The following is a 17,031-nucleotide window of genomic DNA, read 5'->3' as shown; positions in this document are numbered from 1 at the left end:
TCCTTCCCCTCACTCCTTAATTGACATAGATTCTTCCAAGAAGCAAGCAGAAACAGCATCAGGTTCTGAGTATTTAATTCAGGTAATGGTACTCTCCAAGGGAAGCCTGGAGAAAGGATAGGAGATGCCTATCCCAGGTAAATCATAGCATCTCACAAGAGTTCTCAGACCTGCTGCCCACTGAGGAGGGGGCTGCTCTCACCGATAGGGCAAGGGTGGAAGATCCGGGGCAGGCGCAGCCAGAGGGTAGTACCCTGTGACAGCTGGGGAAGGGAGACAGCTGAGTCCTGCTTCATAAGCCTGCGCCTAATATTGTGTGAAAAGAGGAGAAAGTGGTTAGTAGTAGACACGGGCAGCCAGTCCACCCTTCTCCAAAGAAGGGGACACACCTGCATTCAAGGTCTACTTGGCCCCAATTCCAGGTCCCTCCCTTTCTCACCTCCAGGGCTCATCTTCTCTGGTCTCTGTCCATCCCCCTGTAAGCTTCTCTACTTTGAAGATCTTCAGCACCCACGGCTAGTGACTTGCCCTTCTTTCAGATGGAGAACCTTAGTTCTTCCAATCTCCCCACGTATTCAACATCATCACGTATTGCACTCTTGCTTCCAAGCCAGGTGCTTTACCCACATTGTTTCTAACCCTCACAAAAGCACCAAATGGCAGATAGTAGCTTTCCTAATTTTCAGAACAGGAAACAGGCTCAGAGAGGTTAAGCTACTTGCCCAAGGTCCTACAAGCAGGACTACAGCCCAGGCCTGTTGAACTTCTAAGCCCAGACCCTTTCTGGGACATCATGCTTCCTCAAAGGGAGTGGTGGTGTTTCCTACCCCAGAGGATGAATGGGTGATGGTAATAAGGGGGTCTGAGCTGGACGATGAGTCCTCACCTATATATCAGAGATGCAAGCACCACAGCCATCAGCACCAGCAAGAGGCCCACAAGCAGGGGAGCCTGCCCAAGGCCTGCATCTTGACCTGTGAGCAGAATCGCAGGCACTGCTTCAGTCAGCCTCTGCTCCCTGCCAGCTGGCCTCTGCCCTCTCCCCTTCTTCATCCCAGTTCTTGTCCATGTACCCACCAGGCATGACAAGCTGGGTGCTGACCATTGCCAGGCTGTTGGCATCAGCCAAAGACACATTAAGGCAGTAGATCCCCGAGCCTCCCTCCAGTATTTGGTGCAGAACCAGCTGGCAGGTTGGGCTGGGTGGCACAGGCTGGCACAGCCTCTGGGCAGGGGGCTGGCACCCTGGTGATGAGATGTCCATACAGGCTTGCTTGGGGAGCCTGGGGGAGAGGTCAGCCTTTATCAGGGGCTCTGGGAAGGGACACTGAGCACCAGAGAGCAGGGTGATGGTCAACTCAGGAGTTCCTAGGGCAACCAACAGGACACTCACCCGCCTTGGCAGGACACAGTCAGCTCAAATGCATCCCCCTCACTGGACGGCACAGCCTGCAGAATCTCGGCACTCTCAATACCCTCTGCAGAGTTGCAAAACTGTGAGGCTGGTGGAGGAACCCCAGCCTCACAGTGGCTGGTATACCAAGCATACCATAGATAGGAAAGCCCAGGATTGCTCCTTCAATCCCATCCCAGTGCCTTCAAATAAGGCCCTTGGCATCTGAGTATTCCTCCTCTCCAGGTGAGTAATCCTCCCAAGGTACACCACCATGGGTCAGTCCTAAGCCAGCATATGCCACCTTCCCTCAGCCCCCCAAATAAGCAAGACTCACGGACAATGTCCAGGGTGAGGGCAAAGGAGCCATATCTATACAGAACACAATCCAGGGGTACTTGTCGCTTCACCAGGATTAAGGCAGCTGTGCCATCAAGGAGGGGGCTCTGGGAACCTGGCAGGAGAGGAGTGAGGAGGTTAGGTCAAGAGACAAAGAACTCGCCTCGAGGCAGAAGCCAAGCAAGCACTTGTCCAGGTAGAGCCGGAGCTACTGGATCCAAGAGTCACTCACTTGGAATCAGACAAGACCTGGGAAATCTCATTTTATAGCTAAAGAAACACCCAAGGAAACGACTGCCTGAGTTACATAGTTAGTAGTAGAGTTGGAGTTTTAAAAAGCCCCAAATGTTTATCACACCCACAGTGTGCCACACACTTTCACATAGGGCTAATTTCATTTAAGTGTCACTATCTCATTCTTGCCTCTTCAGTGTTCCTACCATAATTTCAGCCTGACTTGCTTTGGGATGGGAATCCAGGGGTAGGAAGTGGGAAGAGCAGGGTATCAGAATATATGGGAAAGACTTTTGAGCATTTCTGCTTGAATGGAAAATGAGATATAAATATTAGGTAAATGATCACGACCTGTTCCTTGGCCTTCCCAACAGTTCTCAAGGGTAGAGAAGGAACAAGCTCTGTCCCTGTGGCCTGGGGTTAAGACCCTGGTTTTCTGAACTCCAGATAAATTCCAAGTCATTTAGAGGGTTTTGAGGACTTTGGAGTCAGTGAGGGCTCTGAGGGGACTAAGCAAAAGGACTGGGTAATGTCCAGGTTCTGGGTACAACTCAGCTCTCTAGAATAGTGACAAATGCCCCACCTCAATGAATCTTGTTCACACTGGCCTTCTTACCTGTAACACCCTCCGTAGGCATGAATGAGCTGGCATCTGGCCCCTCAGGCTCAGGGCTGGGTACGTCTCCAGCTGTAGTCTCCACCAACTCTCTAGTTGTTACCTCTGCAGCTGTGGTTCCAGAGAGCTCTGCAGTTGACATCTCTACAGGTGTAGTACTGACCTCCGAGGCTGGCATCTGCCCAGGTAAAGTGGTACCCATGCTCTCTGCTGTTGGAACCTGCCCAGGTGTAGTAGCATTTGGGCCCTCTGCTGTTGGCATCGGCACAGGTGTAGTACCTATGACCTTTGTGGTTGGCACCTGCACAGCTGTGGTTCCAGAGGGCCCTGCAGTTGGCACCTGACCAGGTGTAGTACCTACCACTTCTTCAGTAGGCACTTGCCCAGCTGTGGTGCTAGAGGCCTCTTCAGTTGACATGTACCCATTTGTGGTGCCTGGAACTGGGGAGGAGCCACAGGAGGTGAGAGGAATGACAGCCTGTAGCACTACCTGGACAGTGACTGGGCCAGATTCCAGGTAACTGTGGGTGACCACAAGTGCTCTAGAAATCAGGGTGCCACTTCTGTCTCCGAAGTCCCAGGTGTAAGAAAGGTCAGCCCCAGCCAAATAGCCACTGGGGTCATGGAGCTGGAGGGTAAAAGTCAGAGGCTGATTTCTTAGGAAGTGCTTGTTTCCTCCATCCAAGGCCTGCAGCTGGGACACACTCACAGAGAAGGGTACCTGGTCTGGGATTGGAGTCAGAAAAGGTGAGAACGCGTCCTGGACCACAGCTTTTCCTTTCACAACCACACCTTCCAGTGCCAAGCGACGGGCTAGCCTTTCACTGGCTCCAAACCCACAGTCCTCTGCCCAACTCTTCCTGGCTCTGCCCCTTTAAAATTGTACCCCATTTCCCCTTTCCAGCCCAGACAAGCCTCCCTACCTTTTCCTGCTCTAAGACTGGCCTCAGCCTTTCCTAAGCCCTTACCAGTGATAGTGAAGTCTGAGTGGGAGCGGGTGAGGGGCACATAGCTGCGGGACCCCCGGCGGTGGTAGACAGTCACTTCCATGGTGTGTGTGCCCAGCATTGTCCGGGCTGTCTCAATGCTCAGCCCAGACACTGGGCCTCCCAGAACTTGCCAGTATTGGCCTGAAGTTTTGGGAAAGAAAAGAAGGGATAGGGTGGGTTACTGGTCAAAGAGGAATGCGGGGCCAGGCTAGAGAAGGGACACAAAGGGAGTTCAGAGGTGGGTTAAGCATGGCTACTTCAGAGGGTGCTTGGAAGGCTGTGACATGGGGGGCCAGTAAGGAGTCCTAGTGAGGGTTTCATGAGGTGAGACTACAACCGGGGAAGGGCTCCCAGAAAGAACTATGTTAGAGCTGTGCTACAGAAGAGGAAGAAGACAAGGAGGAAATGAAGATTAGGGGAAGTTACAGAGGTTAAGGGTGGGGCCAAGAAAAGAAAAGGGATCACACAGGAAGAGGTGAATCCAAGTGTGGGTGGTAGGCCAGAGAAGGGAGTCCCTCACCCCCAGTCTTCCAGACATAAACAAAACTTCTCCTCTGAGACCAAGGGCCAGATGGGCAGGGTCCACCATCAGGGAAGATGCAGGCGTCATCAAGGTCCTGGGGATACACTGGTTGTCCTCCCCATACCTGGCTCCCTAAGAGATAAGAAGTCATCCTCAAACTCTGGCATTCCTTGCCATATACCAAAACCCCTAAAATGGCTCCCAGGGGCCCAGAGAAGGGTTCTAGGGTAGTCCTTAGCTAGAAAGTACATCCCCTATGGTATAATCCATTGTGGCTAGTAGTGGAGGGGGTGTGAATACAAACTACGAATTACAGATTCATATGTATGTACTTGCTTGGGAAAGAGATTGAAAGCTATAAGTCAAACTGTTTAGTTTCCTCTAGCTAGTGAAATAAAAACAAAAATAATAACACCAGCTAACATTTATTGAGCTTTTACTGTAGGCTAGGACAGGCACTATAAATTATCACATATATATGTGATATATATCTTACCACATATATATTATATATTATCACATATATATATAATATATTATCACACTTTAATCCTTACAACAACCTTTCAAGGTCAGTCTCGTCCCCATTCTACAGATAAGGGAATAAAGACACCAAAGAATAGAGTAACTTGCCCAAGGTCACATACGTTTAAGTCTAGATCTGTCCAACTTCTAGGTCTGCTGGATTCTACTGTCCCCCAATTTGGGGACTGTAATTTTATTTTCTTTTTGCTTTCACTACATTTTCTAATTTTACTAAAATGGATAATTATTACATATGTAATTTGTAAAATAAAAAAAAAGGGGGGGGGGCATTCCCCGAGGCACTGGGGGAAATCAGGGAATCTAAGACCTAAACATGGGCCCAGAATAGAGAGGTACTTACCATTGATGGTCACATTGCTGGTCCAGATGACCTGCCCATCCGGCAGCACCTTTTGGCTTTCAGGGAAGTGCAGGGTAACAGAGAAGGAGGCATTTGCCCCGACCAGAGTGGGCCCATCATTACTAACCTTCAGGGACACTTGACCACCTGCGTAGAGAAGCTGCCTTAGATGGGACTCCTCAGCTGCCCCTCCCCATACCCTTTTCCCTTCTACACACCCAAACTACATTCAGTGCAGTTCCTCTCCTTATCCCATTTCCACATTGCCCTCCCCCCAGGCTGCCAGTTCTTACCTCTCCAGCAGTCCGGTCCTTGGACTTCTCTCCATTCTGGATAGAGCTGCCTATTCCAGGCTTTAGTTCTGAGCTGCCTTGAGACAGCAGGCCAGTCCTGGTCTCTAGTTCCTAAGAGGAGTTACCATGAGGACCCCCAGGTCCTCACGCAGCTCCTTCTCAGGGAATAACATTCTATCCCATGTCATTCCACTCATTCTCACATTCAAAATGCATTTTATTTTACTGAATACCCACCACGTACCAGGCACTGTGCTAGACAAAAGGACTTAAGAAATGAATAAGACATGGCCCTGAAGGGACTCAAGGTGACGTATAGTAAATAGACATGTACCTAAATAACTATAATTCAAGGCACTGTTTAATATGTGCCATAGCAGACATGCATGAAGTGCAATGAAATGACAGACTAAAGAGATTAACTGGGCAGTTTGGGAAAGGATTCAATGAGGAGTTGGCATTTGGCCTGTAGGATTAAGCTTTCCAGACAGTGGGACCAGCATGAGCAGAGGCATGGAAGCATGCTGGCGGACTGACAACATGGTTGATGCACACAGTGAGAAATGAGGCTGAGGAGGTGGGTTGGAGGCTTTGAGCAGGCTAAGGACTGTGGCCTTTATCCTGTAAGCAAGTCCACCTCAGAAGGTTCGTGGTTTTTAAAAAAATTTCACACACCATAAAATTCACCCTTCAGAAGGATTTTGACCATGATCACATTTGTCTTAGATCACTCTGGCAAGCGGTGAGGAAGATGTATCAGTAGCAGGCAGAGGTTGGGGTGGAGACAGAGTACACAGAAATTTATTGTAACTGACCAAGTGAAAGGGCTGAGAAAAGGGGATATAATGAACTTCCATATGCCATCACCAAGATCCAACAACTATCAACTTTTTCCCACATTTGTTTTATCTATCTGTTTCTTTTCTTTTCCTTTTGGCTAAAGTATTTAGAAGCAAATTCCAGACATCTCATTATTTCAGCCCTACAGATTCAGTATGTATCTGTAAAAGTGCAAATGTTTTCTTTCATCAGCATAGTGTCATTTCACGCTAAACAACCTTATCAAACCCAATCCATAAAAATTTTTCATTACTATCTAAAAATGTCTTTTCATGATTTTTTAAATTGCTATCTATAGTCCATAGCATATTTTTAGGTGTATTTTCCCCACAAACCATCCTATTATTAACACCATGTATTAGTATTGTGTATTTGTTATAGTTCATGAGAGAACATTCTCATATTTGTACTATGAACCATAGTCCATCATCCACCACAGGGTCCACCGTGTTACACAATCACCTGCCTTATACAGTCCATCCAAAGTGTACACCCAGCGGCTCTCAGTTTCATCTCAGAATTGTGCTGTCATCACCTCAGTCATTTTTATTTTTATTTTTTTAAAGATTTATTTTTATTTATTTAATTCCCCTCCCCTGGTTGTCTGTTTTCTGTGTCTTTTGCTGCGTCTTGTTTCTTTGTCCGCTTCTGTTGTCGTCAGCGGCACAGGAAGTGTGGGCGGCGCCATTCCTCGGCAGGCTGCTCCCTCCTTCGCGGTGGGCAGCTCTCCTTATGGGCGCACTCCTTGCCCGTGGGGCTCCCCTATGCGGGGGGGGGGGGGCACCCCTGCCCGGCCGGCACTCCTTGCGCGCATCAGCACTGCGCATGGGCCAGCTCCACACGGGTCAAGGAGGCCCGGGGCTTGAACCGCGGACCTCCCATGTGGTAGACGGAAGCCCTAACCACTGGGCCAAAGTCCGTTTTCCTCAGTCATTTTTAGAATGTTGTTATTACTCTGAAAATAAAGATCCCATACTCTTATACCTCCCATTGTTGACCCTTAGCATTGACCTTCTTTGCCATTTCTGTAAAAATATTGCAATATTACTGTTAACTATAGTCTCTAAATTACATTTCTTGTGTTTTTTCCATGTATCACCATATTCTTAACACCTTGTAATAGAGGAACCTTCTTGTATTTGTCCTATTAACCACAACCTTCATCCACCACCAAAAGCACTGAGGTATACATTTTTATTTTTATGATTCTTAAAATCAGGATCCAAAACATAAGCACAATCTTTTAAGAACCTCAGGTGCGTGGGTTTGAACAGTATGTTTCCAAAAGAGAATACATTGGGGAATATTGTAAAAGAAAAGGATTTGATACTGCTGCAGTAATGAGGGAGGTCAGATCAAGTATGACTTTCTAGAAATCTATGAAAGCAAGGATCTAAGGAGGGGGATAGGTGGCTGAATTATGATGTATATATTTCAGCATGGAAGAAACCATCCCTAGCCCTTTTCTAATGGGTAATTGGAAACCCAGTTTATTCTGCTGGGGGAGAATCTAGAATCATCTCATTGAGCATCCCACCACTAGAGCAAGAAAAGTCATAAGATGCCCCAGTTTTTCTCCACTCCTAAGCACCCTCCTCAGGACAACAGGGACATTCCAGACCCTCTTACCACCCACACCCCTCCCCTTCCTCCTGTCACAAGGCGCCAATCCCCTAGAGCCCTTTCATGTGATGCTCAGCTGAAACCCCTAGGCCTGTCTCTCCCAGATCCAGAACAAAAGGCCTGGGCTATATTCTCCCCACCCCAAAGGGGCGGGGAAGGTGGTATCTTCTTAGCCAATTCCACATTCTTTACTCTCCGCAGAAAACCCTGCACCTCAAGTGCCTAAGACATTACCTAGATGCGTCTCCCACTCGTTTCACCCTTTTGGAGCTCCTGCTCCAACTCACTGCCCAGAGGGCCTCAGAACTTGGATTACAGAGACCCACTATCTGCCCTTCCAAGCAGATGGGATTATTTTCAAACTCAATCCCAAATTTCTACGTGAAGCTTAGTAAATCAAATAGGTGGGAGAAACCCTAAGCATTGTCTGGGTTAGCTAGTATCTCCCATTAGGAGGGAAAAAAACGCATCAGGAGTTGAACCCCAAATTCACACCGGCCCATGTCCATGCTCCCCCGCACTAACCTTCTGTGAACCCTGCAGCCAGCAGGGCACCTATCACAGTCACTTGCAGAAGGCACCTCCTCAGCAACAGATCCATCCTCTTCCCCCCAGGAACCAAAGGTGCCAGGGCCTGGGAAAGACCGTCTATAAGAACGGGGAGCTCATTTACATAGCCCTTCCTCCTCTCCCTCCAGGCAAGGTCTGGGAGGGGCGGGAGGACCCGAGAGAGGCGAAACTGAGACGGGTCCTGGGGCCCCTAGGCACCCCTTTCCACCCCGCTACCCAATGGCAATTTCGGATTTCACTAGGTCACTCTCATCTTGACACACTCCATCCCTCGCGAAAGAGTTGACTAAAAGGCAGGTTACACAACACACACAATTCATCACGGGAGAGGGAATCAATCGTTTGCGTCAGTCAAGGAGCCTCTCTAAAAGACCCCGCATCGAAAACCAGCATCGGGGTAGGCTGAGAGGCTGTGGCAACGACTCCTCCAAGGCCCAGGTGAGATCCCGGGCTTCCTGCTTTGCAAAGGAGGCCAGCAGGAATTTAATTGTAGGTGGAGACATTTCCCCCTGGGGTGGGGAAAACGGTGTTAGAGATCAGGGAATCCCTACGGGAGGAAACGCGAGGCCAAATCAGTACTTGGAAAAAGGCGACCAGCCGCGCCCCCAAGCCTGCTACTTAATACCCCCGCGCACCAAACTTGCGCGGGGCGGGGCCGTGCGCGGCGAGGGGCGAGGGGCGCTCGGGTCTCCCCGCCCCCTCTGACGTCGACCAATAGAGAGGGCCGGGGGCGGGGCCAGGGAAACGCGGGAAGGAGGGGCGGGGCTTCTGGTGGCAGTCGGGAACTGCGGGAGCCCGCAACATTGTTTCAAGTTGGACAAGTTGACAAGAGTTACCCTGCGTTCCATCCTGACCTGGGGCCGCGGTGCCGGCCCTGTTTCCCCCTCCGCGCCCCTCCAGAGTTTGCGCCCGCTTTCCGCAGGGTTCCCAGGCCCCCGCTCCAGGGCCTGGCTGACCCACTCAGCACTTCATGGAGAACTTCCAAAAGGTGGAAAAGATCGGAGAGGGCACGTACGGGGTTGTGTACAAAGCCAGAAACAAGTTGACGGGAGAGGTGGTGGCGCTTAAGAAAATCCGCCTGGACACGTGAGTGACCTCTCCACCCGGGACTCCTAAGTGGAAAGCTCCCTTGCAAGATCCCCCTCCCCCTCCTCCCACCCCCACCGGCCGCCGCGGTCCAGGGACCGGAAGGCAGTAGGAAGGAGTTTTGAAGTGGGGAGGTGGCCTGGGGGACTGACTAGAGGGTTTCCCAGTGGAGAGTATAGGGTGGTGTGGAATCCACGGAAAACTTCCTCCCCGAACTGGGCCGGATGATGCCCCAAATACGCAGAGACTCGGGAAGAGAAAGGAGGCCTCTGGGATGGGGTCCCGTGGAGTTGGGTTTTGTGGGAACCGGTGAAGAATATCTTTCTGAACGAAGAGCCGTCCTTTCTGCCCCAACTCCACCCTCCTCTTAGAATTCTCTCCCACTTTCAAGAGAATGGCAGTTGAACCTCACTGGCCTATCTGGGGAGGCTGTGCGCTCCTACCACGTTTTTTTCTGTTACCTTCTCAGCCTCGCCTTCACTGGAGGCCTACTTACCTACCTCTGGGAAGAGGAAATGATGACCTTAGTGTGTCCAAAAACCACTCCCTGTTCCACCCAGGAATTAGCTCCTACAGCACCCTTTCTCTTTTATCATTTTCTTGGGGATTCTAGGGTGGTGCCTCCTTGGGGGAAAGGAATGACTGGGCTGGGGGGAAAAGCATATTTGTAACCAAATTCCCATCTCTGCTCTCCCAACTCCTCCAAGTGAGACAGAGGGTGTACCCAGTACTGCCATCCGAGAGATCTCTCTGCTTAAGGAGCTTAACCACCCTAATATTGTCAAGTAAGTCTGTATCTGGGTGGTGGTCTGATGGTAAAGGAGAATGAGTTTTGTCTGTGTAGTCTGGGCATTTCTCTCCCTCACCCCATTCTGGACCTCTCTTCCCTAGGCTGCTTGATGTCATCCACACTGAAAACAAACTCTACCTAGTTTTTGAGTTTCTGCACCAGGATCTGAAGAAATTCATGGATGCCTCTGCTCTCACTGGCATTCCTCTTCCCCTCATCAAGGTAACCCTTCTCAAGGGAGGCAAGCGGTTCAGGCTAGGTGATGATGTGTGATCTTGATTCCTTACCAGGCCGTCTGTCCCCTACATACATGCACACACTCACACACACCATTCTTTTGTGGCTCTTTCACTGCTCATTATGCTCATTAATCATCGCGCTGGGCAGGAGAATCAAAGAAGTAGAAACTTTAGCAGGGGTTCTTAACCAGGGGTCCACGAGCTTGAATTGAAATTCAAAAAAAGCATTATTCTTGTGGGGACGCATTGGTGTGGGTGTGAGATATTTATTAAATAATACGCAGTATAGTGTGAACTTAGTAAGGGGTCTGTGGATTTCACCTAACTGGCAAAGCAGTCCATTGAACAAAAAAGGTTAAGAATTCCTGCAATACTTTAGTGAGTCAACTTAGCTGTTCAGGTGGGAGGTCAGATGAAACTCAGTTAAATGAGATTTGAAGACACTTTATAGGTTCCTTCATAAAGCCCTTCCACCTGCTTGGAGTCTCAGTTGTTTAAGGCTGATTCTTCATTTCCTGAGCTACTTTCAGTCAATCAACAAATATTAATCAGTGCACATTTGTTGAACACCTTCAATGTGCTAGGCACAGGATATGGAAAAGGGATGTAAAATTCAATAAAACCTAGTCTTTATTCTCACTGAGCTGCTAGTCCAATAGTCCAACATAGCTTGCAAGCATGTAATTATAACCAACATAGTAAGGGCTTTAATAGAGCTTCAGGGGCACAGAGCAGACAGTAATCTGCTCTCTGTGATGAAACATTGTCCTTCCTCCCTTTCCAGAGCTATCTGTTCCAGCTGCTTCAGGGCCTAGCTTTCTGCCATTCTCATCGGGTCCTGCACCGAGACCTCAAACCTCAGAATCTGCTTATCAACGCGGAGGGGTCTATCAAGCTAGCAGACTTTGGACTCGCCAGAGCCTTTGGAGTTCCTGTTCGTACTTATACCCATGAGGTGAGTCCCTGTACCGTTTTCTTGTCTGAGCTTCCCCTAAGATGTTAACAAGGGCATTCACAAAATTACTAAACTATCTTGCAAGCAGTTTTCCTCTGGATAGATGGAAATAATCTCTGACACGCTAAGTGGTCTTAGAGTATGCACAGAATTCCTTTGTGGAGTTAACTATACTTAGAAAGATAAGCCAGGGCAGCTGGATGAGATACCATAAAGATTATGACCATTTTTCTCATGTTTTCCAGCTAGGTTCCTGGAGTTCAGAAAATATGGTTCCTAGAGCCATGGGCTAGGCTTACTCTGGGCTTAGAAGTTCTGTGTAGTCAGCTTACTTAGGGGAAATCAGAGCAAGGGGAAGGATAGAGGGAAGGAAGCTGCTTGTTAAGAGGCTGAGAGTTTGGAAAGCAGTAAGATGCAGGAATTTCCATGCCCCTCAAACCACCCTTCCTCTTCCTACCTTTGCCCCACAGGTGGTGACCCTGTGGTACCGAGCACCTGAAATCCTCCTGGGATGCAAATACTACTCCACAGCTGTGGATATCTGGAGCCTGGGATGCATCTTTGCTGAGATGGTAGGCAGGCATGCCTAGGTTCCAGCCAGCCCATTGCTACCCACATCTAAAGACAACAGAACTGTTTCTTGGCCCAGACCCATGGCCCTTCCATCCTAGGATTGTCTTTCTAGAGTAGCACCAAGACAGGTGGTAGTAAAAAGGATAGGCCTATTGCCCCTGATGTCAACCACTATGTTAGGGTATCCTCAAATAGCCTTGCCATCCAGTATGTGTCTTTTATCCCTGATATGAGCTAAATTGTTTCTGCAGCTATTTTAGCTTTTGGGAGAATGCATTCCATTTAGTAATTCTTTCATTTGGTCTGTAGATCTTGTTGAAGGTGGCCAGGAATGTGGTGAGACCAACTGTGTTTTCACCTTATCTACATACTTCATTTAGACTGCAGACTTAGATCATGTGCCCCCTCAACCTCTGGCTTTTCAGATTGAAGAATCACTGAGGCCCTGCCTTATGTGGGAGTTCCCATCCCTTTAATACAGCAGTGGAGTGGGCTGAGTTTTAAAATCAAATCAGCAATATTTGTTCTATGGTCCTTTATCTGGGTTGTAACTGGGGACTTGGATACCATTAGCCCATATATAATATACATTTCCCCCTAGTGCACTACCTTACTGCCCATATTCCTCTCTAAATTCATCAAAAAATATTTGTTAAGCACCTAGTGTGTACCCAGCACCATGCTAGGTGCTGTGGGGAACACAGAAGAAATGGAAGACACAGTCTCTGCCCGCTGTGCTCCTATCTAGAAGTGGCTGCATCACAAGGAGGGGGCATGACCGCAGTGTCTACCCCACATCCCGTGAGTGGCTTGGGCTCCCTTTGCTACATGTCAGTGGCACCCCAGACATTTACCCCCTCCCAACCCCACCCAGCCTTGGGGATCTGCAAAGCCATGGTTGGGGGAAGGAAGGAGGGGGCAAGGAGACAGATAAAGGGACTTCATTGTCTCAGGCTCTGTGTGACTGACCCCATGAAAGGCCCTGAGGGGATGGGGGAGTCATGGGGCCCTGCTGATCTTCCACGGCCTGTGGGAACCGCCTTTGTGCAAGGGGCAGTTTTGACTGACGTCAGCGTGGGTCTTGGCCTTTCCTTTCTCCTCATTTTCAGGTGACCCGGCGGGCCCTATTCCCTGGAGACTCTGAGATCGACCAACTGTTCCGGATCTTTCGGACTCTGGGAACTCCGGATGAGGTGGCTTGGCCAGGAGTTACTTCTATGCCTGATTATAAGGCGAGTTTCCCCAAGTGGGCCCGGCAAGATTTTAGCAAAGTTGTGCCGCCCCTGGATGAAGATGGACGGAGCTTGTTATCGGTGAGAGTGGGGGCGGGCACTCCTTTCCTCTCGTTTGCTCTCCCAGGGCAGGATTTTTTCCAGAATTAAGTAAGAATGGGGCTCCTGGACTGGGCCCCCACGGTTCCCTAGCTCCTGCTTCTCTTTCCCTCTTGGCACCCTGTTTCCCACATAGAAGGAGGGAAATGGGAACTCCGTCTTGGGTAAAAGGCAGAAATTTTGTGTTCCTGATTTCTTGGAATACCTGCTGCCCACCTGGTCCACTATCACATCACTGAAGTCAGTATGTATCTCTTTTTCCAGCAAATGCTGCACTATGACCCCAACAAGCGCATTTCAGCAAAGGCAGCTCTGGCTCACCCTTTCTTCCAGGATGTCACCAAGCCAGTACCCCACCTTCGACTCTGACGCCCTTCCCTCAGGCCCCACCCTCGATCTCACCCTCTTCTCCAGTGTGGGCTTGACCTGCCTTGGCTTTGGGCTCTTTGGACTCAGGTGGGCCCTCCACTCTTGTCTGGCTGCCCTGGCACCCCTTACCCTCTTGGCTAGTCATCTTTGGGAATAGAGGGAGTGGAGGGGAGGAAGGGGTGAAAATGAAAGAGAGTTTCAGTATTACATGCACTTAAGTCAGCCTCTACCACACTCTCTCCCTCCTCTTAATTGTTGCCGAGGAGGGATGGCAAAAAAACAAAAAAGACAGACTCCTTCCCCCTCACCCTACATTGGGTTTGACATTCCTAATCTCTGAATGCCCAGTAATTATTATTTCCAGTATTTGGGGGTGACAGGACCCCAAAACTTTTGCTACCACTATTTTTGTAAGGCCAACTGATAACAGAGGGCTATGTTGAAACTTTTGAAAAGCAAGCAAAACAAAAACATGGCATCTGTTTTAAAGAATTAGGTTAAAAAAAATAGATCCCACCAATTTATGCCCTTATTTTAGTGTTTCGCCTCACCTAATAGTCTGGGCTCCAGTAGGAATGTTTGCCCCCAAACGCCTGGTCTGCCCTTCCTATGAGCAAGGGAGTCTTCTGACAGTCTCTGGGATCGGGATTGTGTTTCACCAGGATCCACTTCCTTGCAACCTTAAAAGGCAGATAAGAGATGTTTGAATTTTTCTCTTTGAGGATTCTTAATTCCTCAATTGCCAGGGATCCCTGCTCCTATCTTCCTATGAAGGTCTTCCCCACCCCTTCCATAGGAGTGGAATACTGACACTTTTCCTGGGCTGTGACTGAGAGGGGGTATTGGGGAAAAAACATTTCTTTAAAAGAAGGATGGACAATTATATTTATATTTCAGGTTATAGTAGTTTTTAAAGTCGCTGTGGATGGGGGTGGGAGGGATTTGTTGCCATGTGCACCTTGGGGTTTTGTAATGCAAATATTAAAAATATATATATATATTTTTTCTCTTTTTATGATTTTGTCTCTTTCCCCATCCCTTGTTCTTGAGTGTTCTTGCTATTAACATTATTTGTAATTTAGCTTGTAATTCATTAAAAAAATGTTCCTGGTTTTATAGTTTTTCTTTATTTATTTTACTGGAAGAAGTGTAAGTGAAAGAGAATATGAATGCATATGTGTGATCACTGGTTTCAGACCCTCTTTCCCTCATCTCTCTGTGTGCAGTGCTACACACCCCACCCCATTTTGGCTTCTATGATGCAGGTGGAATAGTGGTGAGGAAGGGTACAGTGGGTCTTATTGTCCCCATTTTACAGATGGGGAAACCGAAATTCAAGGAGGTTTTGTAACTTTCCTTATCACACAGCTATTAAATCGCAGAGCTCCAGAGGAGGGGATAGGATTCGGGTAGGTCTGACTTTATTTTTTTATTTTTTATTTTTTTTAATATTTATTTATTATTATTTTTTTAATTACATTAAAAAAAAATGAGGTCCCATTCAACCCCACCGCCCCCGCCCCCCACTCCCCCCACAGCAACACTCTCTCCCATCATTGTGATACATCCATTGCACCTGGTAAGTTCATCTCTGAGCATCACTGCACCCCATAGTCAATGGTCCACATCATAGCCCAGACTCTCTCACTGTTCCATCCAGTGGGCCCTGGGGGGATCTACAGTGTCCCATAATTGTCCGTGAAGCACTATCCAGGACAACTCCACGTCCCGAAAACGCCTCCACATCTCATCTCTTCCTCCCGTTCCCCACACCCAGCAGCCCCCTTGGCTACCGTTCCCACACCCATTCCACATTTTCTCTGTGGACATTGGATTGGTTGTGTCCATTGCACATCTATGTCAAGTGAGGGCTTAGATTCCACATGGGTACTGGATGCACTCTTCCCGCTTCTAGTTGTAGACACTCTAGGCTCCATGTTGTGGTGGTTGACCTTCTTCAACTCCATGTTAGCTGAGTGGAGTAAGTCCAATAAGTCAACGTGTAGGAGCTGAAGTCTGTTGAGGCTCTGGGCCTGGGTGTCATATTATCAATCCAGAGATTCAAATCCCCTACATATATCTTAAACCCAGCACCAACTACAATTCCAATAAAGTAGCATGCAAGTCTTGTGAAAAGAGATCCCCTCTGAGTCCATTTCCATCACACAGAAACACCAGCTCCAAAGAAGGGCCATCTGTCATGGCAGTGAACCCCTTCTGCCATGACCATAGAACCCGTGGGTCTCTTTATCCCTCAAAAGAACCAATACCTGGGGTTGTATCTACCTTATCTGTCTCTTAGACTCTGTTCAGTTGTACATAGGGGTATTCCTTCTGACAACCTCCAGACTCTTTTTTAGAGACTCACAGCCTTATAATCTCATTTCTCCTTTCCATTTCCCCCTTATATTAGGTCAAACCGCTTCCCGAAGTCATGTTATTATATGTAGACAAGGTCTGACTTTAAATCCCTTCATTTCTCTCTTCACTATTCCCACAAACCTGCATTCCTACTCCACCCTCAACAAACACATACCACATAAACATGCATATAAATCTCCCTGCAGCCTGGGCTAAGGAGCAGCAATATGGCTGGAATCCATGAGGATTTGTCTTAACGTTGCGTTTCCAGCAAGTTTGCCATTTTTCCCTTTTGTGGCACATCACCAACAGCAACGTTTTCTAAAGATGCTTTTGTTCACATTTGCATACGATTTAGAAAATACCAACGGTCTAGATGAAAAAATTATTACGAAGGGGCTAGGGCTTCCCCAAACTACCATTTTTCGTAGTTGCCATTGTCTCACCCGACCGAAAAACAGTATCTTACAACGCCCGCTGGCCACCCCCAAAACTCTTGTCCTCTGCAGCCCCACTGGAAAGGAGGAATCACAGACGGAAGGGTTACTTAAATTCCCGGGCTCCAGGTCCCTAGAGAAGGTATTTCCCTTTACGCCCGCGAATTTGTCACAGAAGGCGGGGCACTAGAGTCAGGCCCCGCCAAGCCAGGGGGGAGGGGCGAAGGTCAGCCGCGGCTTTCCTAGGGCTTCTCTTAACCCCGCCTCGCCTGCCAGTCAAGCCCGAATTGTCGCAGGACTGGTTAAAGTGTCACTTTGACCCGCCTACATCACTCACCTGATTAGATGTTTATGAGTCAAAGGCGGGGTCACGGGGTGTCGTGATTTTATTGGTTGATACATATGCCTGTCAACAGTGTACCGCCTCCTGCCTCGCGGCGCTCGCTCTTTAATGGCTCCTCACCTCGTCCATCTCCAGAGTTTCTCGCTCTTTATAGGTTTGGGGCCCCGCCTGTCCCGTTCCCTTGCCTGTACGCGTCGGTGACAGCGCCAAAAAAAAAAGGCCCGCCTTTCTCCAGAGGATT

The 17,031-nt window shown here is 48.6% G+C and overlaps 2 protein-coding genes across 4 annotated transcripts; one reads left to right on the top strand and one right to left on the bottom strand.

The window, feature by feature from the left end:
- Positions 1-65: 65 nt before the first annotated feature.
- PMEL (premelanosome protein) lies at positions 66-8,512 on the bottom strand. Its single transcript, XM_004466082.4, has 11 exons — positions 8,262-8,512; positions 5,274-5,384; positions 4,981-5,127; positions 4,092-4,226; positions 3,551-3,712; positions 2,583-3,308; positions 1,731-1,847; positions 1,394-1,478; positions 1,078-1,283; positions 887-974; positions 66-306 (listed from the first exon to the last, which is right to left on the bottom strand). Exons 1-11 carry the CDS (start codon positions 8,335-8,337, stop codon positions 165-167), a joined length of 1,995 nt encoding a protein of 664 aa, XP_004466139.1. The 5' UTR covers positions 8,338-8,512; the 3' UTR covers positions 66-164.
- Positions 8,513-9,078: 566 nt separating this feature from the next.
- Positions 9,079-14,767, top strand: CDK2 (cyclin dependent kinase 2). Of its 3 annotated transcripts, none has more exons than XM_012528124.4 (8): positions 9,079-9,392; positions 10,100-10,177; positions 10,284-10,404; positions 11,206-11,376; positions 11,847-11,948; positions 12,607-12,750; positions 13,059-13,181; positions 13,545-14,767. In XM_012528124.4, the coding sequence occupies exons 1-8, from the start codon at positions 9,277-9,279 to the stop codon at positions 13,647-13,649; spliced, it is 960 nt and encodes a 319-aa protein (XP_012383578.2). In that variant the 5' UTR covers positions 9,079-9,276; the 3' UTR covers positions 13,650-14,767. The 3 variants fall into 3 exon arrangements, with proteins under 3 accessions (XP_012383578.2, XP_058164032.1, XP_058164033.1); XM_058308049.2 differs by having other exon boundaries at positions 13,059-13,262; positions 13,545-13,791; XM_058308050.2 differs by lacking the exon at positions 12,607-12,750 and having other exon boundaries at positions 13,059-13,262.
- The last annotated feature ends 2,264 nt before the right edge of the window (positions 14,768-17,031 follow it).

The sequence above is a fragment of the Dasypus novemcinctus genome, chromosome 12, assembly GCF_030445035.2.
Source record: "Dasypus novemcinctus isolate mDasNov1 chromosome 12, mDasNov1.1.hap2, whole genome shotgun sequence".
In the NCBI taxonomy this organism is placed as follows: domain Eukaryota; kingdom Metazoa; phylum Chordata; class Mammalia; order Cingulata; family Dasypodidae; genus Dasypus; species Dasypus novemcinctus.
This window is presented reverse-complemented; position numbering and strand designations above follow the sequence as displayed.